Genomic DNA, 18,344 nt, shown 5'->3' on the forward strand with positions numbered 1-18,344 from the left:
GTTGAGGTGGACGGCCATGTCTTGGTAGGTTTTGCAGTTGTGCCATACTCTTTCCATTTTTGGATGATGGATTGAACAGTGCTCCGTGAGATGTTAAAAGCTAGGGATAGTTTTCGTAACCTAACCCTGCTTTAACTTCTCCACAACTTTATCCCTGACCTGTCTGGTGTGTCCCTTAGCCTTCATGATGCTGTTTGTTCACTAAGGTTCTCTAAAAAAAAACCCTGAGGGCTTCATAGAACAACTTTATTTATACTGAGATTAAATTACACACAGGTGACTCTATTTACCAATTAGATGACTTCTGAAGGCAATTGGTTCCGCTAGATTTTAGTTAAGATTATGAAAGTAAAAGGGGCTGAATACAAATGCACACCACGCTTTTTAGATATTTATTTGTAAAAAATGTTGAAAACAATTTATCATTTTTCTTCCACTTCACGTTTATGTGCCACTTTGTGTTGGTCTATCACATAAAATCCCGATAAGATACATTTACGTTTTTGGTTGTAACATGGCAAAATGTGGAAAATTTCAAGGGGTGTGAATACATTTTCAAGGCGCTGTATCACTTAATTTTGTTTTTGTTTGGTTTGGATCGCTTACTATAAGCGCGGGTAGAATTTTGGTTATATTATATACACACTAGGATTCCTATTACCATGCAATGTTCCCCTATGGACGATAGGATAAAATAGGATTTTTGTACTCATTGTAAAATCCTTTTCTTACTATTTTCTCCATTAAGGTACACAGCTTGGTGATAAACAAGCAAGGAGGGTTCCCTTTCCACCTACATACATTTTGCTCCCCCATTGCAGACAAATGGCAGACTGGCCACTAGGTTGCCTATTACCAAGCTGTGTCCCCCAATGGATGATATAGAAAATAGGATTTGTGTAAACCCCTTTTCTCGGAGTCCATTGAGGGACACAGCTTGGTAATAAGAAGCTTAGTGAGTACCTTGGCATTTAGCTGAAATGGGGGTACAAGCTGTATTTGGAAGGGGGGAGGTATGGGACACTCCTAAGCTGCTTATTATCAAGCTATGGACATTAGAGCAAAGACATTTTAGTTATTTTACAAATCTGAGCAGGTAAAGTAGATTATACTGTTAGAAAATCTTTTCTTCATACAAGGTCTGCTTTGAGAGAAAAGATGGCGCTTTTCAAATAAGCAATGACAGCGTGTCCAAAGCGAGTGGCCTATTGATTAAGGTGACAGGTAATATCAGCCTATGGTTCTGTACTATGGAAAAAATTACACGTTAGTACAGCTTTTGGGCATCTATAATTATATGTGCTGCAGGCTTTGCTGTGTAGGTTGCTAATTAGCTCCCGGTGACTATGGAAATGGAAATTCACTATTAAAAGTTCAATCGTGTTTTCTGGCGTGACTAATTTTTTGAAAATTATTTTTTTTTGTGTAAGTTTATTTGATTTCCAGGTGAGGATGGTTTCAGTTTCTGAATCATTTTAAAGAGGAGAATAGGAATGGATAGATTGTATTGGGGGGGGGGGGGCTTCGCTCACCCGGAGTCCTTTTTCTAAGTAGATTTTGATGTTGTTTCTTAATACAGTGCAATAGAAGCAAAACATTTTCACAATGATTACATCTATCATTCATTACTAAGTTCTTATAAAAAGTAGATTTTTAATGTAACCACTTCAGCTGTCACACTTGTACACCACCAATGGAACTGAGCAATTTGTATGTCTCTGCTATGACTCAAAATGAATTTTGTCGTAGCCTATTAGTAATATATTTATATTGTGTTTTGTTTTTTTGCTGGGGGGGGCGCTTTCTTTTTGGCACTGATGGAATACTTTTAAGCATCTGTTCATTAGACCTCCAATGCAACTGATTGCAGGTACTCTGCAGTCTTCATTGGTACAATTAGTAAATGCAAATTGATGAGATCAGTATTGCTACATATAATACTTTTGCAAAAATGTGGGCAGGAGGTAGACTAATGCCGCATACACACAACCGTTTTTTCCGACGGAGTTCCGCTGAAACTGACTTGCCTACACACGAAAGTCCAATCGTCTAAAACACGGTGACGTACAACACGTACGACGGGACTAGAAAAAGAAAGTTCAGTAGCCAATAGCTGCCCATGTGTCGTTTTTGGTCCGTCAGAACAGCATACAGACGAACGGTTTTCCCGATAGGAATTGATTCCATTGGAAAGATTTAAAACATGTTCTATTTCTAGGTCTGTCAGAATTTTCGAAAAATAAAAGTCTGATGAAGCCCACACACTATTGAAATATCTGCCAGAAAGTCTGACAGTGTGTACACGGCATTAGGCTTTAAAACAAACCATCCCTGACCTCCCTAATGTTCCACTTACACCTATGCAGTTGCAATTTAGAGCAGCCCATTCGTTTTAATGGGCTGCCCAACAATCGCACAAAAAAAGTGAGAGCATTTCTTTTTTCTTAACTTTTGCTGCGCTAAAAGGCATAGTACTTTGTTACAGTGCATTGTGGCGCACAATTTATCTCACTTTGGCAAGGTGCATTGAGGTGCCCATTAGGAATGAATGGCACTGTAGTCCAAAAAAAAGGATTCACATTTTTTTCCATATTATTCTTTCTCAAGGACCGAAACAAAAGTTCTAGAGTCCGTTTTAGTAAAAAAACAGGTGCAAAAAAAGGTACACCCAAGCACTTAAAATCACCCCTTCCCGAAAAATTTAGCTCTCTTGCCCTGCCCTCATGTACAAGCACATACATTTGCGGGTGCCTATGTAAGTAACCATTGACCGTGCTAAACATGTTTGACATCGCACTTGGGTGAGAGTAATAATTCTAGGGCCATTATTTATGGTTACCTCTAACTTGATGACTTGTAAGAGCTTATGTAACATAAATTGTAAGAGCTTTTAAAGTGTTGGCTATGGAAAATTTGGGGTACAGGAGCTTGTTCACGGACGGACAAGTGCAATTTTTAAAGGATAAGTTCACCTTTAGGAACATGTTACATGTTCCTCCCCATTTTAGGGTGAAACATGTAACATATTCCCAGTTCTGCAGCCACCGGCCGCTGTTTCCCCTCCCTGTGGCAGCAGTAGGGGGAGATATTCCCCGTACTAGCTGTCACTGCTTGAAAACAGCGCGGACCAATGCGGCGCTCCGCACTGCTCTGTGTGTCTGAATGAACTACAAGTCCCAACATCCTTAACTGCTGTCGGCTTGTAGTTCTTAAGGAACTGTCTTGGCGTTGTGGAGTGCTGTGGTAGTTCATTGAGTCTTCCACTCAGAGAGTATCGGCTTATGCACTTGGGATGTCCAGGTAAGCAGATACATTGACAGTGTGCAGGAAATCTGCATGGTATCAGGGATCTGATAATCGCTGGTGCAATGCTTATAGGCTCCTGCAACAAAAAAAAAAAAAAAATACCGTACACATCTTTTTACTTGCAAAAAAAATGTGCATTTGTTCTTTTTGTTTTTTATTTGTCAATTCTGATTTTATTTCAAGTTTTTGTAGAACATTACACATATTTAAACAAGTTCCCAACTTACATATATAATAAATACACATCTTAACTACTTTAACACCGAAAAAAAAATGAAAGAAGAAAAAAAAAAAGAAAAAAGACCCACAAAAAAAAAAAATGGAACAAGGGGGCCCCCATCCCCCTTTCCCTCCCCTTCCTCCCCTCCATCCCTTCCCCTTTTCTCTCTTCCAGCATAGTCTTTCCTACCATTTCTTTCCTCCTTCTACCTTCAGCTTTTTACCAATTTCCTATACTGCCTCCATGGGTTCCAAACCAGGAGGCATTTTTTGTACGTATCTAATTCTTGTGCTATAAATATCTCCATCCTCTCTATATTATCTATTTCTAAGGCCCATTCTTTTATCGTAGGGGACTGAGTTGATTGCCAGTGACGCGGTATCACAGTTCTTGCTGCAATCAACCAGTACCCAAGAAGCTTCTTTTTAATGTTCTTATATGTTCCTGGTAACATAGAGAGAAGGGTAATCTGCGGCGTATTTGGGATTATCTCCCCAGTAACTAGTGTGTATAATTGCATAACCTTTTCCCAGAAACAAAAAATTAGGGGACAATTCCACCAAATATGGATCAGAGAGCCCCTCTCTCTACGGCACCGCCAGCATATGTCTGGTTTCTCTGGGTATATACGGTGTAGTGTCACTGGGCTCCAGTACCATCTTGAGAGCAACTTAACTTAAACTCTTTTTGTTTTTTAAAGGTGAACTTATCCTTTACGCTTGATATGTTGGGTAGCTTCCACAAATATCTGAAAATGGTGTGCAACTAGAAAAAACCTCTGCTTTTAACGCAAATTGCTGAACAATGTAATTTGTAATTTTGTTTTTTTGGATAGCTAGTAAGTGTACTTTTGTTTGCTCCATGAAGCCCTTCCATGTATACTTTACTATAAAAGCTAGTTATAAATTGGGGCAATTTTTGTTTTGAGTGAGCTTATTAGCAACAGTGTGTTATTCTCAGGAATACCAGGTAAAAATAAAAGAAAAAAAAACTCAAAAAATAAGAAAAATGAATGCAGCCATTACATCTAAGGAATGTCAATTAGCGATATTACATTTTTGTTTTTGGGGCTTAAGGTGTAAGTCCACCCTAACACTAAAATCCCTGCATCTACAGACATCCATGATCTAACACTAACCTATCTAACCTTGTAAAGAAGAAATCGCTATACATACCTTTTATGAAGCCGATCCGGTCTCCAGCAGCGGAAGCTCTGCAGAGGACACAGCCTACAACGGTTGGGAAATAAATGGGGAGTAACGTCACCCATAGACTTACTTTGGTTGTCGGCTGTGTCCACTGTACCCTCCTACACAGCGAAGCCGCAGCTGACAGCTTGGCATGGGATGAGGTCGGATCGGCTTCAGAAAAGGTATGTATGCTGATTTCTTCTTTACAGGGATAGATGGGTTAATGTTAGATCGTGGATGTCTGTAGATGCAGGGATTTTAGGGTTAGGTTGGACTTCTACTTTACATACACTTTAAATCCCCTCTAAATTGTGGTTCATGTGTGGTAAATTTTCTCAGCCTATAGAAGCCGCATACTGATACATGTAAATCATGAGATTATCTAGTCTGAATTTCGCATGTTGGAAGCTATCTTTTTAAAGTGCTTTACAGCCTACATAATACAGTTGTTTGGAATTTGTGAAGTTGTTTAGACTCTGTATGACGGTGTGTTTTCTGCCCCTTTAGGAATTGAATCTGTTGTATGAAGAAGCCAAATACTACCAGCTCCACCCAATGGTAAAGGAACTTGAGCGATGGAAACAGGACAGGGAGCACCGAAAACACTTTCAGCCTTGTGACTGTCTCGTGGTGCGGGTGACTCCAGACCTTGGCGAGAGGATTGCACTGAGTGGGGAAAAGGCATTAATAGAGGAGAACTTTCCAGAGACCGGCGATGTCATGTGCAACTCTGTAAATGCTGGATGGAACCAAGACCCTACTCACGTCATCAGGTTTCCACTAAACGGCTATTGCCGATTAAACTCCGTTCAGGTATTCCTACATTCTTCCTATTTGTTATGTTGATCACAGTATAATGGGTGTGATGGGTGTGATTGATCAAGCTGCTATAACACTATGGCAGTCTATACATTATGCAACCATGGGTTGAAGGAAAGAAAATTGCTAGATTCCCCCGTCAGAAATTAGAATCTGCAACAGATTTTGCACTCCCCAGTTTTAGTAAATCAATCCCATAGTTGAGTTTGCACAGTGCTGGATCCATGAGTGCATTTTACCTTTGTCCGATATCATACCATTTGTAGTTTTGTACAATGACCAGTGCTAAAATCTGATTCCTCATACTGGCTCTGCTGCTTCCTTAAACTCATAAACACTTACAGGTGGAGCAGTGATGAGGTGATCTCTGCCAAAGGGGCTTTAGGGAGTTTTGTTCTGGCAGAATCAGCCAATTAGCAGCTCTTGCTGAGCTCTGGCCTGCCCCTTCCTTTATAAATTTTACATAACTAAGTCCACAAAATGATAATATTTGAAGACTGAATGTTCAAATTTGTGGATAAAGTTGGGAATGAGTGGTTCTGTTTAGAGGTGCTGGATAATCAAGATCAAAGTGTTCCCTTTTAAATTGCCCATACATGGATTGAAAGTTATCCAGTTCAGCAGAGACCGGCCAAATTTCGATTCGTGTGTGGCCATTGTGGTTGAACAGAAGTCCTACTGGTCGACTTCTGCTCATCCACCCTGTCTGTATATTTTTGCTTAATCAGCATTGCAAGCATTAGACACACACAAGCAGTCATAGTGCTCTATGTGTGGTTCACTTGAGCTCCCAAAATTAGTTTTTTTAAAAACAATGCAATATAACAGTCCAGAGGAAAAACTTTTACAGATGATGGCTGGAAAAATATTACTTTCCAAGGTACATTTAATAAAATAACTTACATTTGTATTATTACATATTTATACTATGTTATTATTATTATTTTTTTATTATTTTATATAATTGTTTATATTGTTTTCAATTTTTGTATGGGGGGGGGCATTTGTCAGGGGGCCCAGGGCAGTTGGTCCACTTATAAATCCAGCCCTAAGATAGATAGATATTGTGACATGTCAGGAATTATTCATGTAGACTGGTAAACTTACTGTGTGTCATGGCAATATCATGTGTAATAAGCTTAGGAACACACTGAAGTGTCCCTGAAAATATTTCTACTATGGAAGGCACTTTTTTTTTAAGATAGATAGATTAGATATTGTGAAACATCTACAGATAGATATTGTCATATGTCAGGGTTGGATCTATGTATGAGGAGACCCCATAGCTAATCCATTAAGGGGTCCTCATCTCTTAAATGTCCATCCTAAAGGCAGGGTTTCTAGTGATATAGAATAAGACTTGTTTCGAAGCAATCTTTTATATGCGAGTCCCTAAAAATGTATGAGAACTCAAATGCATTTGTCAAATGATTTTGCAACCTGCAAAAATGAACAGACCTTTCTGAGCTCCAACACAGTCACATGGTCTGCTAAGATTAGAGTTACGCTCCCTGCATTATTTACATAATTATGCGGAGTTCCAAATGCAAAGGAAATTGACATAAATAAGGCTTCTTTCACACAGACGTTTCAATCAGGTCTGCTTGAGAAACTGATCGGAAACCTCGCGGACATCCAATCCGCTAAAGAGACAGATGGGAATCCATTCCCCTTCCATCCAACACATCGGATGGGATGGCAGTAGCAGGGGTCAAGTCCTGGGGAAAAAAGTGTGGGAACTCCCACCCAAGATCCACTCCCCCCACCAAAAAAAAAAAAAAATGATACGCTCCTATGCACGAACGCTTCAAAAGTGGTATTTTTCATCCAATTTTCGTATTGTGTGTAGGAAGCTTAACTGTTAGTACATAAAAGAAAAAAAAAAACAATCCTTAATAAACATAAATACGGTAATTCTCTGAATAATCAGCATTCATTCAATTGTGCTTCCATGTAAATGTGAACATCATGTTCTGATCTTTATTGGGGAATTTTATTTTGTATATAGAGTGTTTATGTGGCGAGTTTATGACTTTTCATTGAACAGAGTTTGGATAACACAGGGTTAAACGGAAAGGTCATAAATTAACTGCATATTATCTGGAGAGAATTCTTGGGGAGATAGTGATGTGTTCCTGCTTAGGAGATGTATGTTAGCTTGGGGGGCTGCAAACTCTGCAGGGCTCCAACACACACTCGCTGCTATTCCAACCCTTCACATATTTCCACATAAACTTCCCTCCTGGCATTAAACTTTGCCAGGTATTGTGCTCAGCTTACCACCCCAAACTGATGTGCCTCACCTCTCTCCCTGCATGTCCTGTGAGTAGAATAGCCGATCTACCCGTCAGCTAGATGTAGACCTGGTCTACCCGTCAGCTAGCTGTGATTGACAGGTAGTTCAAAGCGGAAGCTGTCATGGGGCCCCCTACTGGCAATGCCTGACTGGTCAGGTGTGCGTCACTTACTATTGCGAGCTGTGTCGGCAGCTGCTGGTGTAGCACCTGCCACACAGCTCGCATACTTCAAAGTCTTGCAGGACACGGCTGCTAACGAGAACTGAGTTCCTGTTGTGGAGAAAGTACAGGAACTCCGTTCCCATGCGATCCCGCAGGACTTGAGGCCTGGGCAGTAGGGTAAACGGACCAGCGGTCCATTTACATCCGACCACCCATAGAGCAGAGTGGGCTGTGTCCGTGTCCGCTCGGCATGAGCAGAGCAGACAAGGACCTGTTATCCGCCTGCTCAGTGGGGATCAGAGGACCGATCCCCTGCTGAGCAAGCAGATCGCAGCCCCAGTCTACCCCATGCGAAAGGGGCCTAAGGATACAGGTCTGAATTTATATAAGGATAGATAGATAGCTCAACAGGTAGATCTTTTGATAGAATGACATTTTTTTCCCCTTTCCTATGGCCAAAAATATGCGAAGACCTAAATACGTGAGAATTTATGATCATTATTATTTAGTTCTCAAAAATACAGACGGATCATAGATATATACAGTGCTCAGAATAAATGAGTACACCGCTTTTTACAAAACTACATTTTATAGAACATTTGTTTAGCTCATTACATGAAAGTAAGGTTAATAATATAACTTAGATTACAAAATCTTCAGGTTTACGCAAATTAGTCGATGCAAAAATGAATACACCCCACAACAAAAACTGCTCCATCTAGTATTTTGTATGACCTCCATCATTTGTAAGGAGAGCACCAAGTCTTCTAGGCATTGAATGAACAAGTTGGCGACATATTACAAAATCAATCTTTTTCCATCCTTCAAGAATGACCTCTTTTACAGCCGGGACGCTGGATGGAGAGCGATGCTCAACTTGTCTTCAGAATTCCCCATAGGTATTCCCCAATTGGGTTCAGATCAGGAGACATACACTGAATCACTTTCACCCTGTTCTTCAGAAATGCAACAGATGTGTGTTTTGGATCATTGCCATGTTGGACATGACGACCAAAGGCACGGAGTGAATATAGCATCTTCTCTATCAATATAGAGCAGTATATCTGTAAATTCATGATACCATCAATGAAATGCAGCTCCCTGACACCAGCAGCACTCACGCAGCCCCACAGAAGGACACTGCCACCACAATATAGGCACCATGCATTTTTTTTTGTACTCCTCACCTTTGTGACACCAGTTTTGAAGCCATCAGTTCCAAAAAAATGTTTCTTGGTCTCATCACTCCAGAGTACAGAGTCTCAGTAGTCTTCTTTTTCAGCATGGGCCCTGGCAAATTCTAGGCAGGCTTTTTTATGCATGGGCTTTAGGAGAGGCTTCCTTCATGGACGACACCCATACATGCCATTCCTCTGCAGTGTACGCCATATTGTGTCACGGGAAACAATCACCCCAGTTTGGCTTTCTACTTTTTTAGCTAGCTGCAATGAACTTGCATGGCGATTTTTTCAACCCTTCTCATCAGAATATGTTCCTGTCGAGGTTTTAACTTCCATGGATGGCCTGGACATCTCTGCATGAGGGTTGCAGTTCCATCTTTGTGAAATTTTGTATCACTTTTACTTAAGTATTCTGACAGATAAGTAAAGCCATGCTGATCCTCTTGTAGCCTTCACCTTTCTTGTGTAAAGAAAATATTTTCTTTCTCAGGCATTTCTCTTCCATGTGGTGCTGACAGCAACATGAAATGGGAATTTTTTTTTTTTGATAAGTAACGCCCTTTTATAATCAACTGTCTGCTGGACACTTCATGAATAATTCGACTCGCCTGTAGTTGAATTCTTGGTAATTGGTAAATGGATTTTGTTGTCTAAAATGTACCTTTGCCCCGTACACCTGAGCGGAAAATTGGACGACAGATCGTCTGTTTTTTTTATTTGCATGCTAGTCGTATATCGAACCTAAAGAGTTTACTAAAGTTACGAAAATTTGCGTACGGCAGAATGTGTTGTAGTGTATTTCTAGTGTATTTTCGGACGACAACTGTACTGATTAAACAAAAATTGTACGATCTGGTATCGTACGAGAAAAATTTTCGTGCATGTTCGATCATATAATATCAGATGAACTGTCGTGATCCACTCTCGGAAGCTCTGTACTAACAAACCGATTATCATACGATCACGTGGAAAGCGGAATTTTTCATTGTATTGGCCATAAGACTTTCATCGGGGTGTATTCATTTTCGCCAAGTGATCTTGAATGATATTGTTAGGAAAAATACTTTTTTTGCATGCTCAAATGAAAAAATCTTGGTTGCAATCAATGGCCCGCATTTGTGGGAGTATTGTGTAGTATAGCGTCCCATAGAAAATGTTAATTCCAGAAAGGAAAGTAAAGGGTTTCTGACAAATTTGTTGGGGTGTACTCATTTATGCTAAGCACCCTAGATAAATCGATAAATTTGAAATAGATTATAGATAGATAAATCTGAGATAGATAAATAGGTCAATAGATAGCTGGATCAGCCCTGCATGTGGATAGATAGATAGATACCGGTAGATAGATCTGATATAGCTCAATAGATAGCTCAATAAATAGATAGATCATTGGATAGAATGCCATTTTTTTCCCTCTCCCTGTGTGTGAATAATGTCTACAGACCCTGCGTCTACACCCTCACAAACACCTACCCGGGAAGATTTTTTTTCAATGTTCCGCCACTTCAGAGAATGCAACAATGTATAAATGCATAATTTATGTCTGGCTCATAATTAAATGATGGTGCCTGCGGTATGGACTTTAAAGGGAAAAAAATTGATCTGTACTTTTTTCTCTGAAAAGAAGAGTTTCTGTAAAACTTGCCCTCAGACTATTAACAAGTGTGTTGCTCATTGACAAGCTGAGAATGGCGGATAAAAATGCAGAAGTTCTTTGACTTTTTTCTGCCTGGGGGAAAATTCTAAAATGACCCACCCCCACAAAATGTGGTGTCTTTGTATATATATATATATTTTTTTGTTACTATTATTTTATTTTTTTCCCTTTAAAATAAATACAGTACCATGAAAGGTTTAAGACAAAGGAGGGTACAGTAATAACACAATATAGACAGACGGTCCTAAAAAAAAATGATGCAGCAAGCAATACAGCAGCCATTTTGCTGTGTACACAGAAGGCCTTGCCATAGAAAGAAGCCAATAAAGAAAAGAGGGTGCAAACCGGCCTTGTGCATTATCCTTTATATATTTATTGATAAAAACAGATTAAAAACTACTCACATGTGAAGAAAAATTGCTTTGTGAAAGCCTTCTAATGGTGGCAATCGGTCTAGGTGTAGATGGTCTCTAGAAGGGAAAGGAGAGGACATCAGGACCACTGCTAGCTGACGCATTTCAAAGGGATATTCAAGGCTTTGAGGCAAAAGGTATCCCTTTGAAACGCATCAGCCAGTAGTGGTCCTGATGTCCTTTCCTTTCCCTTTTGGAGACCGTCAACAACTAGACCGATTGCCGCCATTAGGAGGCTTTCACAAAGCCCTCCTGGAGACCGCCAACACCTAGACCGATTGCTACCATTAGAAGGCTTTCACAAATTCATCGTATGTTTGTGAGTAGTTGTTAATCTGTTTTTATCAATAAATATATAAAGGATAATGCACAAGGTCGGGGAGCCCTCTTTTCTTTGTTTACACTATGACTGCTAGGATACCCCCTATCCTGGAGGGCAGCAAGGCCTGAGAAATTATCACTTGAAAACTAGACCATCCGCACATCACACTTATGCACAAGATTACAGGCGGGTCCCCTAGTTACAAACACCCGACTTACAAACGACTCCAACTTACAAGCAGAGGGAGACTAAAGGAAGTGAGAGGAAATCTACCCATAGGAAGGAAAATTCACTCCTGTTATGCCGTGTACACACAGTCGGACTTTCCGGCAGAAAAAGTCAGACGGAATCTTTAAATCGGATATTCCGATCATGTGTATGTCTCATCTGACTTTTTTTTTTCGAAAATTCTGACGGACCTAGAAACAGAACATGTTTTAAATCTGTCAGACAACTATTGGCTACTGGCTATTGAACTTCCTTTTTCTAGTCCCGTCGTACGTGCTGTACGTCATTGCGTTCTTGGCGATCGGACTTTGGTGTGATCGTGTGTAGGCAAGACCGTTGCAACGGAAAAACCATCAGAGTTTATTCTGACGGAAAAACCGGTCGTGTGTACGCGGCATAAGAGTTGGTATGGGAAAAAAGTTCCTCCACTGATGCTTTATCACCAAGGCTTGTTTCCACAACAACCCAAAATTTTAAAAATCCAATTGTTATTGGGACAGAAAGTGAGGTGAAATCTTTTGAACAGGGGCACAGACAGCAAAACCAACATTACCGGGGTGTTAACCCTTCCCTATGCTATCCAAAAAGCTTAAAAATGTTTTTTTTGGGCTGGAGCTATACCTAAAAAAGGTACCTGTTTCAACTTATAAAAAGAATCAACTTAAGAACAAACCTACAGATCCGATCTTGTTTGTAACCCGGGGACCGCCTGTATTTGTTTGTTTGCTGCATATAAAGAATCAGTTAGGGCCACACAGACAGAGCAAAGTAAAATGAGAAAGGGTGGAATTACAGCTGAACTTCAGGCGTACAGCTCATTTCACAGCTGAAATCTATAGATTTGTTTTCCCTGCCAGAATATTTGAATGTCTGTCCATCCACTCCTGACATTTACAAAGCTCTGACTCACAGCACAGCCTTGAAACCCTTATTTTCTCTGCTGCAGTTCAGTAACACTTATGCCCTGTACACACGGTCAGACATTCCGACCACAAAATCCTTTGGATTTTTTCTGACGGATTTTGGCCGAGACTTGTGTTGCATACACACGGTCACACAAAGTTGTCGGAAAATCCGATCGTTCAGAACGAGGTGACGTAAATCACGTACGACGGGACTATAAAGAGGCCAGTAGCCAATAGCCTTCGCCTTGTAATTTATTATGAGCATGCGTGGCACTTTGTCTGTCGGAATCGTCTACACACGATCGTAAAAAGTCCGATCGGGTTTTGTCGGAAATTTTGACGGAAAAAGTCCGGTAGAGACCACACACGATCGGATTTTCCGACAACATAATCAGAATGGACTTTGTCCATCAGAATTTCCGTCCCATGTGTATGGGGCATTACAGGTTTTGTCCCCCCTCCCAGCCTATGATTGGACAGTAAAAAGGAGAAGCAGCAGATCGATGAGCTCATCTGCAGGTATGTACACATTTTAATAAATGTGTTGCTAGCAGGAAATTTTGGAAAAGTAATCCTGCAGTATAACACCTGCCCACTCTACTGATCTCAGAACTGAAATTATTAGCATCCTCATTAGAAAGCAGACATCTCGCTGATGAAATCAATATCAACTGTAAAGGAGTGGAATCAGAAATGATTGATGAAAAATATGAATGAAAAATAATAAACTATATTGAGTGGAAATGTTATCCTCCAGTTATCAAGTGGGTTCCTCTTTCATTCCCTGCAAAGGCAAAGCATAATGGACTACTATGCATCGCATAATAGTCCATTATGTGTCACTTACCTGACACAGGAGCCAGCGAAGTCACCGCTGTCCCCTGTAGTCCGGCGCATCCATCTTCTCGGTGGGTCTCGCCGCTGTCATTAGGCGAAGCCGCGATGACGTCACTCCCGCGCATGCGCACGGGAGCCGACACGCGCGGCATCTCCGTCGTTGAAGATGCCGCGCTCAGTGCGCCTGCGTGCCGCTGTCTACGGCACATGCGCCGTAGACAGCGGTGCCTGTCTTCAGGCAAATATCTCCTAAACCATATAGGTTTAGGAGATGTTTCTTGGACCTACAGGTAAGCCTTAATCTAGGCTTACCTGTAGGTCAAAGTGTGTTGTAAGGGTTTACAACCACTTTAAAGTCTAACTAAAGGTAAAAATACTTAAAGTGGTGTTCCACACACCAAAAAAATAAAAAAATAAAAATGCTTAAAATTCCTAAAAAAAAAAAAAACATTTGGGAAAAAAATGTAACTCACCTCTAAATGCCTGTTGTAGTCTGCCTCCTTCAGTGCCTGGGCTCCTGAAGTCACTTCCCCTTGGCACAGGAAGGGCTCAGCTCTGCCCCCTCCCTTCTGTCAATCATCTGGGACATGTGAGAGGTCTCAGATGACTGCGCGGCCAATCACGGCATGCGGTGCTCATGGGCAGTGGGTGCCGGCTGTGAAGCCACAGCCGGATGCCCACAGTTGCAATGCCAGCGCCGCCGAGAGGAGGGGGGGCAAGCGGGGCTTCGTTGCCCCGAATCGCTGGACCCTGGGACAGGTAAGTGTCCGATTATTAAAAGTCAGCAGCTGCAGTATTTGTTGATGTTTGATAGCAGCTGCTAAAAGGTCTCCGACCTTTTTTCGATTAAGTGATCCATGAGCGCTGGGGGGAAAGTGGATACAAGCAGTACATTGTGGTTGCCTATTTTCATTGTTTAGTATATTTCTCATATCGTTTCTTCAAGAGTTTAACTTTCATTCTTATCCTGTAGGTGCTCGAAAGACTGTTTCAAAAGGGATTCCACGTGGCTGCCTCATGCGGTGGCGGAGTTGACTCCTCACAGTTTAGTGAATACGTATTGTGCCGGGAGGACAGGCGGGTGCAGCCGAACACAATGAGGATAAAACAGGAGCCTCTGGACTGATTCCTAACGGTGTCATTTTTATGGCTTATGAAGTGTTCTAAAGTCCTCGATGTGAAAAAAAAAAAACTTCAGGACCTGCTTAACAGTATTAACAGACTCGATATGACTTTTTGTTGCCAGTTTGTGATATTTTATAAAGACGACTTTGCAAAGTGGACAGACATTTGGCCCTTGGAAAAAAAAAGAAAATAGGGGGTCCAGGGGGACTGGTACTCATCGCGACAGCTGTGCTGTAAAGACAAAAAGTCTCACAAAGTGGAATTGTGTTCTCCAGATTGGAATCTCGCTGCCCACAGGAACCGGGTGAACAAAATATCCAAGGGGGTCCAGTCCCCAGTCCAATTAATGATATTACCGACACGTAAAATAAGACACATTTTTCCACTATTTAATCCAGTTGACTGATCCTTGCAATTACCTGATTAATCATATATTTGATCTAATGAAAAGCTGATTTAAAAAAAGGATTTGCTTTTTGGATGGGTAACTGTAACGTACAGTACTGGACTGAGGAGCACTAAAAACTTTGTCAACTAGACTATCCATACTGTAACTGTTTTGGTTGTTTTAGTATTTTGATGCATTCTGTAACGCTGTATTTTTAATGACAAAGGGATTCAGTTCAAGGAAATCACTCAAACCGACAATATTTGTCTCTGAAGCAGCTTCCAAGCGACCCTGCCGAGAAGTTAAGAATTGTAACACAGGTCCCTGCGAGAGAAGTAGTATACTCACCTCTCTGGGGTAAACTACGAATGCTGCAGCCTTTATCAGCGACTCTGGCATTCGATACTTATGGTAGTGTTGTATGTCTGTGCCCCCGCCATGTGTCATAACCAGGGCTTTTTTTTCATCAGGAACGCGGGGGGAATGCAGTTTTGGCACCTCCAGTACTGAATGTAATGACAAGGGGTGTGCTGGAGGGTGTGTTGATGCTGGCTGCTCGGGGAGCTATATTTTTGCTGGAGAGGATCTATTTTTGCATGGTGGTCTATATATTCTGTGGAGGTCAATTGTTGCTGGAAGGGATCTGCTGTTGAGGCAGGGGTCTATTGATGCTGACTGCTTAGAGATCTGTTGTTGATGCTCAAGGTCTATTGTTGCTTGGGTGGGATTTTTTTGCAGGGGTCCATTGTTGCTGGGGGGAGGAAATCTATTGTTGCTGGGGAGGGTTTATTGCTGCTGGCTGCAGGGGATCTATATTACTGCTTTTCTTGTTATCATTAACAAATTCCATACATATTACTTAGCACCATAAAATGATACTTAGCTCTGTGTTCTCTAAAAGGGGCAGTACTGAAAGGTGGGTGGAATCAAGAAACGATGCTCGGGGGTGGGTAGGGGGCGGAGACTAGAATTGATTTAGAAAGGGGGAGTTCCTGCACCTATTCTCTGAGAGATAAAAAAAGCCCTGGCCATGACACTACAAGACTTAGCATGTCAAAATATTTAAAGCTAAAGTTTAGCTATGCATATTTTACATAGTAAAATACAGCTTGGCCCAATCTAAGTATGTATGTGCCATACCTGTGGGATCACTGTGGAAACTGTAGTTGGCACCACTACTACAGTGATCTCCACTAGCATCTGGGGTCCCAAGCGAAGCAGCTGCCCTGATGTATAGTGAACATAGATGGTTTCTCACTGTACACAGGTGTCAATCAGGGAATGCAAAGCATTCCCTGATTGGATGAGGTGGGGTGGTGACATTGTGGTCTCCACTTTGTTCAATCAGACAACTTTGAACTCAATGAGAAAATGCAAAGTGTTCTTGCCCATGCCAAGCAAGGGACCCTCTGTGTTCACCAAGCGACAGGACAGCCGCTCGACACACAACCCAGAAGCCATCAGCAATCCCTGTACAAAGCAGAGCTCCAGTCACCATAATCAGTTTTTTTTTCTAAAAGCACCCCCATGATTGGCACAGATATATTAATATTTGGATACTGTCCCAACTGTAATTATGTGTGTTTTTTTTTTTACTCTGTAAAAAATGACCTGATCTTGGAAGCAGGCAGAGGCCATTGTGTTTGCATGTGTCTATATCCTGGATTAGGTGCAGCTGGCTACCCAGCATGCAGCTCCAGATCTCGCACCTGTGCAGTAATGACACTGCGTGGCACAGTTTGTTGACTGCAGGTTGCCATAGCAATGGTGGTGGAAGTTCCCACCCTGTTCTTATGGCAACCTGTCAATCAATAGAGAATCGGGTGATCCCCTTGGACTCCTGGGATAGATGATGCCAATATCCCAGGAGTCCAAGGGAATCGTCTGATTACAACATTGCCTAGGTGGTCGGGACTGGAAGTGCCGCCAACACATTTAAAACGAAGGTATTCAGACATAATAACAAAAAAATAATAATATCCATTTAGGGCTGCACTGTGGGTGGGCATGTGGATGAAAGCAACCTGAAAAAATGGGTGGAAGGATTGCAAAAATTTCCATACCTAAACTTTAGCTTTAATTCCCCCTGACAGCTTTTCTTGGCAAGGAACCTGAAACTATTCAGCTTCTCCGATAGGGACTCCAGTCCTCTACCCTTGAATTTGTGTGTGGATGAGAATCTAAGAAAAGGCTCCGTCGCTAGATGGTTGATGCCAAAATGCATTCATTTTAAGCTGGTTATACACGTGGCACTTTGATCAAGTGATCAACCATTTTATTTTATTTGTTTGGTGAAATCACAAATTAATCGTAAACATAAAATGGTGGTTTTGATCGACCAGATTGAGATGGGGGTCATAATTCCTCCAAAGGAACTTGGTGGAAGTTTTTTTCCATTTCAACTCGATCTTTCAAAATGTATTGGCCAGGTTTCGACTTCACAATTAACCAAATTCTGGTGTTCAGTCAAACTGGCGATTACTTGCAGTCTTATTTGCGACTGCCAATGGCTTGAAGAGGAAATTGATGAAATTGGCGTGTATGGTTAGCTTAAATGGTGGTATAGGCAGGAAATACAAACCCAGCATGTCAAGAATGTCATGTGACTAGTTTCTAGACAGAAACCAGTTGCACCATTAAAAATATTGTTTTTTACCTCCAGAATTTATACCTAGCAAAAAAATTCACTCAGCACAAAGTCAAAATTTTCTCATTAATTAAAAACAGATTTTTGTTGAATACATTTGGGAACACGTTAATTCATAAATGATATGTGGCGCTACCTTACTTAACATCAATAATAAAGTGCAAACGATCATAAACGTGCAAACTTATTTCCAAATAATGTGCAAAATCAGCTAAAACAAAGTGCAAATCCACAAATTAAAGTGCAAAACATATATAACAATAATGTGCAAAACAGCTGGATAAAGTGCAATATGCTAGTGAATGATTTCCAAAGTGCATCCGCGTATCACACTGATAAAATCATGTGACTAATGAATACATTTCTTAACAAGTCTCAAAGTAATGAATAATATTCATAATCTTCATTTTTATGAAGATTATTCATTATTTTGGGACTTTTTAAGAAATATATTCATTGGTCACATGATTTTATCATTACTGTGATACGCGGATGCACTTTGGAAATCATTCACTAGCATATTGCACTTTATCCAGCTGTTTTGCACATTATTGTGATACATGTTTTGCACTTTAATTTGTGGATTTGCACTTTGGTTTAGCTGATTTTGCACATTATTTGGAAATAAGTTTGCACATTTATGATCG

At 40.9% G+C, this 18,344-nt stretch overlaps 1 protein-coding gene across 1 annotated transcript in view; it reads left to right on the forward strand.

Moving 5' to 3' along the window:
• Positions 1-17,904, forward strand: part of KCTD15 (potassium channel tetramerization domain containing 15) — a 68,436-nt gene extending 50,532 nt beyond the window's left edge. The window contains 2 exon segments of the mRNA XM_077452786.1: positions 5,224-5,529; positions 14,511-17,904. Of these exon segments, the coding sequence (XP_077308912.1) occupies positions 5,224-5,529; positions 14,511-14,663 (459 nt within the window). The 3' untranslated portion in view covers positions 14,664-17,904.
• The last annotated feature ends 440 nt before the right edge of the window (positions 17,905-18,344 follow it).

This window comes from Lithobates pipiens, unplaced genomic scaffold (assembly GCF_037356315.1).
Source record: "Lithobates pipiens isolate NorthernLeopardFrog02 unplaced genomic scaffold, aLitPip1_a1.2 Scaffold_10, whole genome shotgun sequence".
Lineage (NCBI taxonomy): Eukaryota > Metazoa > Chordata > Amphibia > Anura > Ranidae > Lithobates > Lithobates pipiens.